The 4,982-nt window shown below is 57.8% G+C and overlaps 1 protein-coding gene across 1 annotated transcript in view; it reads left to right on the top strand.

Moving 5' to 3' along the window:
* The first annotated feature begins 359 nt into the window (after window positions 1-359).
* Gp1ba (glycoprotein Ib platelet subunit alpha) overlaps window positions 360-4,982 on the top strand; it is a 5,749-nt gene continuing 1,126 nt past the window's right edge. The window contains 2 exon segments of the mRNA XM_055594058.1: window positions 360-4,973; window positions 4,975-4,982. The exon segment at window positions 4,975-4,982 is cut by the window's right edge and continues 335 nt beyond it. Of these exon segments, the coding sequence (XP_055450033.1) occupies window positions 3,783-4,973; window positions 4,975-4,982 (1,199 nt within the window). The 5' untranslated portion in view covers window positions 360-3,782.

The raw sequence follows: 4,982 nt of genomic DNA, 5'->3' as shown, positions 1-4,982 counted from the left end.
ACCCTGCCTCAAATAAAAAATCCCGAGGGAGCCAGAGGTGGTTTAGTTGTCTAAGTGTTTGCTGCTCTTGCAGAGACCCTCACGTCAGTTCCTGGGACTCAATAAGGAAACAGGGTTGATTTGATATACCAACATGATATACAGACTCCACACATTTAAACCAAAATCTTAATAAGCACCGGGCATGGTGGCATATGCTGACACCACCATGTCCCTGCTCTTGGGAGGCAGAGGTAGGTAAGGCCAGCCTGGCCTACATAGCAAGTTCCAGGACAGCCAAGGCTACATAGTGAAACCCTGTTAAAACAAAAAACAAAAACAAAAACAAAACAAACAAACAAACAAAAAAACCTTAAAAAATATAGACATTCATTTTAAACCGTTTTATGTACACACATATTTTACAGGGACTGCGAGGCCTGCAGGCCAGCCGTGCCGCAGGATAAGACCCCAAAAACAACAACAACAACAGCAACACAGGCTGCGAGATCACTCCACTGAGAACAGCTGCTACCTCGGAGAAGCCACTCGATTCCCAGCGCCCACACGACAGCTCGCAGCTGTCTGCAGCAGCAGAGGATCTGACACCCTCTTGTGTTTTTCCCCGGACACCAGGCACGCAGAGGACACAGACATACATGCAGCCAGAACCTCCCCCCACATCAACGGTAAAACTAGCCGGACCGGAGGCCACGGGGGCCAGCCGGCAGGAGGGAGGGGCAGTCCTCGCTCAAGGCAGGCTTAGTCTACAGAAGTCCAAGCCAGCCAGGAACTTGGACAAAAGACAGGAGGAGGCAGGGTAACGATGAGATCTGCCTCGGATAAACAAACACGTGGGAAACACCCCCCATCTTTATCAGGAAATGGCTAATTAGAACCACGACGACCTGCAGGGCCGTGCCTGAGTGTGGACGGCGACAGCCGGCCAGGCGGACTGCTGTCTGCCAACTCTGCAGAGCCGTCAGCTCTTCTGCCGCTCCTTTCACAGGGTTCTCTGTGCAGTCCGGGCTGGCCTGGCCTCCCTCTGTAGCCCAGGCTGGCTTGAACTCAGAGATCCGCCTGCCCCTGCCTCCCGAGGGCTGGGATCCCAGGTGTGCACCAGCAGGCTCACATCAGTTTCTTTCTGTTTAAAAGCATTTCATTTTTAATGACGTGTCTGTGCACGGGAATGGCCAGAGCCTGTGGCCAGCCAGGTGGAGGAGTGAACAAGATAAAGCAACTCGGACAGTGTGTTCAAGTCGCCGACACGGCTCCACCCTCTCCCTGGTGTGGAGCTTCTCCTCCAGGGTCCCCATCCCTGCCGTCTCCTGCTCGCTGCACAAGGAGCACCTGGCCACGAAGCCAGCAGGCCAGCGTGGCACGATGGCACTCCTGGAGGAGGGCACCATGGCGCAACACCGCAACCCTGCGTGGCACGCCTCCTGCTGGTCAGCACGGGGTTAAAAGTGTGAGGAAAGCATCACCATCGCCGGGCTGTGGAAAGGTCTCACTGGGAAACGCTCGCTCGCTCGCTCGCCTGCTGAAGGAGCTGAGCTTGATCCCTGAGCCCATGTACAGGGGGAAGGAGAGAGCTGACTACACAGCCGTTGTCTGCCTCTGAGTGTGTCCTCGGCTTGTGGGCACAGGCACAGGTACTACCGTAAACACGGGTCATGAAAAGTACAAATACATTTGAATATCTAGGCGAAACAAAGTGCTCTACCAGAAACAGATCAGGTGAAGGAAGCCACCAGGCTGACGACCCGGGAAGACCCCTGGGCCCACATGGTGGGAGAGAGCCAGTCCCCACAAGCTGTGTCCACACAGGTGTGCTGTCACCACATACAGTAACTTAGCATGTCATCTACCTCTATCTCTGTACCCTGCACAAAGGCAGGGACCAAAACAGGGCCCCGGGCCCGAGAAACTGACATTTGAAGGAAGTAAAACACAGGTGCTCAGGCACAAAGAACACGAGCCTCTTCTCTGGAAATTTCTTCGGCTTAGGATCGTTGGAGTGGGAAAACGTGCTTCCTGTTTCAGCCGCTGGAAATAACTGAGGCTTTGCCTTCGTCAGCTCTCTTGGCAGGTGGGTCACCGCCAGGCTTGCCTGGGCTCCTATCTCGGAGGAGGAGGGCTGTGTGGCGCCTGCCGCGCAGAGGCTGTGGGCCATGGCCCAGCTCAGCACTGGGCAGACCCACGCTTCAGTGGCCTGCGCATGGGCAGGCTGGCTCCACAGCTCCGGTCTGGGCGCTGTTCCTGGCCACGTAACCCACATCTGGTCTTTCTGCCTAGGATGGCTTTAAGGTAACCAATGTTGCCTTGTTTTTGTTTGGAGTTCAGTTTAGGTTGGTCTCAAGCTCCTGTAGCCCAAACCGACCTCATTTTAGCAATCCTCCTGCCTCAATCTCACCATTGCTGGGATCACAGGTATGCGTCAGGCCATTTGAAAGACGGGCCATTGCCCCTCTGCCCAGGCTGGGGGGGAACTCCCATCTCAGCCTACAAAATGACCAAAGCGAAAGGCACATGGCACACTGCCTGGCTCTAGCCAATGTTAGGGGGAAAAAGTGGTTTTCATTTTTTAAATAAAGTGCTGGGACACCGGCCCAGGCACAGCACCGTTTCCCTGGGGCTTAAGAGCTGAAAACTGACAGCAACGCAGGAGAAAACCCAGCATCAAGGTTCACCGCAGCCTCCATCGGTGCCACCTTCTGCCTCGTCACCGGACGCTGCCTTAGTTGTTCACGCAGCAGATGACTACGTGGCGAGTGGACACGTTAGCTGCCTCTGCCTGTGCCTACCCACCGTCTCGTCGCCAGCAGCAAGCGCAGAGGCGGGCTCGGGTTCATGATTCGCCTTTTGGGCGTGCAGGACCTTTACATCGTTAGATTGGGCAGTGGACCTGCAGACATGCTGTCTGGGTTCCTGCAACAACTACCTCAGGCTTGCAAAATCAGAAGAGTTGCCGGAGGAATGGATTTTGAGCCAGAACTTGACAGATATGTAAGAGTTAGGAGGAGGGTAATGAAATGTTTGGGTACAGGAAAGGATGACCAGGAGAGGGCAACGCAGAGAACAATGTGGCTGAGCAGGCAGCCGCAGGTCTCGGCTCTTCACACTGCCCCCCAGCTGTCAGGTCTTCACACTGCTGCCCCCAGCTGTCATACTGCCTCCCCAGCTGTCAGGTCTTCACACTGCCCCCTCCCCCCCCACCATCAGGTCTTCACATTGCCTCCCCAGCTGTCAGGTCTTCACACTGCCTGCAGCCCCGGGGTGGGGAGGGAGTCGGCTTACAGTAGGGAAGGGGCAGTGGGGAAGCAGCAAAGAGGAACGGGGCATCTCTAGGAAGAGCTTGGGAGAAGGGAGGGGAGCATGCAGAGAGAGATAAAGTTGGTGGCTGGACAGTCTCTAGCTCTCTCCACGGTGGAAGGAAAGGGAGTCTAAAACCAGAGGGCTGTGGGGAGGGGTGATAAGCGCCTGTGCCAGGAGGGATGGTTCCCTGGTCACAGGAGCTGTTATCAGGGTCCTCATTTCCTCCCCATCTCTATCTCCTTCCTACTCTTGGCCTGGCTCTCCTTGGAGCTAGAAGAGAGGAGTCGCACCCTGGAAGAGGCCGAGACCTCACAGGTCCTTCTGCCTGACTGTAAGTGGGGACTGGGTCCAGAGGCTGCGGCTCTGAGGAGGGATGAGAGCCAGGGGTTGAGGGGAGGGAGGAAGAGAAGGGAAAGTCGGGGGGGGGGGGCGGGTGGCAGCGGTGTCTGGAGGGGACCCGCAGCTGTGGGGGGCTGGAGCCTGAGGAGATGGCGCTCCTTCACTCCTTCTGCCCGCAGGTTCCGATGGCGCTCCTCATCCTGCTGCTCCTGCTGCCCAGTCCCTTACACTCCCACCCCACCTGCCAAGTCTCCAAAGTGGCCAGCCTGCTGCAAGTAAACTGTGAGAACAGAAACCTGACCGCATTGCCCGAGGGCCTGCCGGCAGACACAGGCGTCCTTCTCCTGAGCAGCAACCGACTGGGCGCCTTCTCCACAGCAGCCGTGGTGCACCTTGCCCACCTCGCCGAGCTGAACCTGGATCACTGCGGGCTGAGCAGCCTGCAGACCCCGGGGAAGCTGTGGAGGCTGGAGAGCCTGAGCCTGTCCCACAACAACCTGCAAAGTCTGCCCCCTTTAGGAGAAGCGCTGCCTGCACTCTCCACCCTGGACCTCTCCTTCAACCAGCTGGGCTCACTGTCTCCGGGCGCCCTGGAAGGCCTGAGCCACCTCTGTGAGCTCTACCTGCAGAACAACAAGCTCAGGAGTCTGCCCCCCGGGCTCCTGGAGACCACAACCAAGCTGGAGAAACTCAACCTGGCCAACAACAAGCTGCGGGAGCTGCCCCCCGGGCTCCTGCACGGGCTGGAGGCCCTGGACACCCTGTACCTGCACGGGAACTGGCTGCGCACGGTGCCGAGAGGCTTCTTCAAGGGCCCCCCCTTGCCTTATGTGTTCCTCCATGGCAACCCCTGGTACTGTGACTGTGAGATCCTCTACCTCCGCCAGTGGCTCCAGGACAATCCCACCAACGTGTACTTGTGGAAGGCGGGTGTGGATGTCAAGGCCATGACCTCTAACGTGGCCAGTGTGCGCTGTGCCAACCTGGGCAATGCCCCCATGTACACCTACCCAGGAAAGGGCTGCCCGACCAGTCTTGGCGACACAGACAGTGATGACTACTATGACAGTTTCGATGTACCTACCACAGGGGCTGAGGTCAAGCTCTCTACTAGTGCCCCGGCCGCTGGCCGGGGCATGCTCTCCTCAGCACCTCCCACTTCTCTAGGCAGCCAGATGACTTCTTTGCCCCCGACCCACGAACCCTCCAAGAAACAACCCACATCCACCCACCTGCAGATCCCAGGCCTGACCACACTCCCAGAGACCGTGGAACCCAGCACGGCCCTCTATGTACCCACCCCCACCCCGACCTCCCCGGCGCCCAGCACGGCCCCAGCACCCACCACC

The sequence above is a fragment of the Psammomys obesus genome, unplaced genomic scaffold (assembly GCF_907164565.1).
Source record: "Psammomys obesus unplaced genomic scaffold, mPsaObe1.curated_primary_1811, whole genome shotgun sequence".
NCBI lineage: Eukaryota > Metazoa > Chordata > Mammalia > Rodentia > Muridae > Psammomys > Psammomys obesus.
The sequence above is the reverse complement of the archived record's forward strand: the minus strand, read 5'-3'. Positions and strand labels throughout refer to the sequence as shown.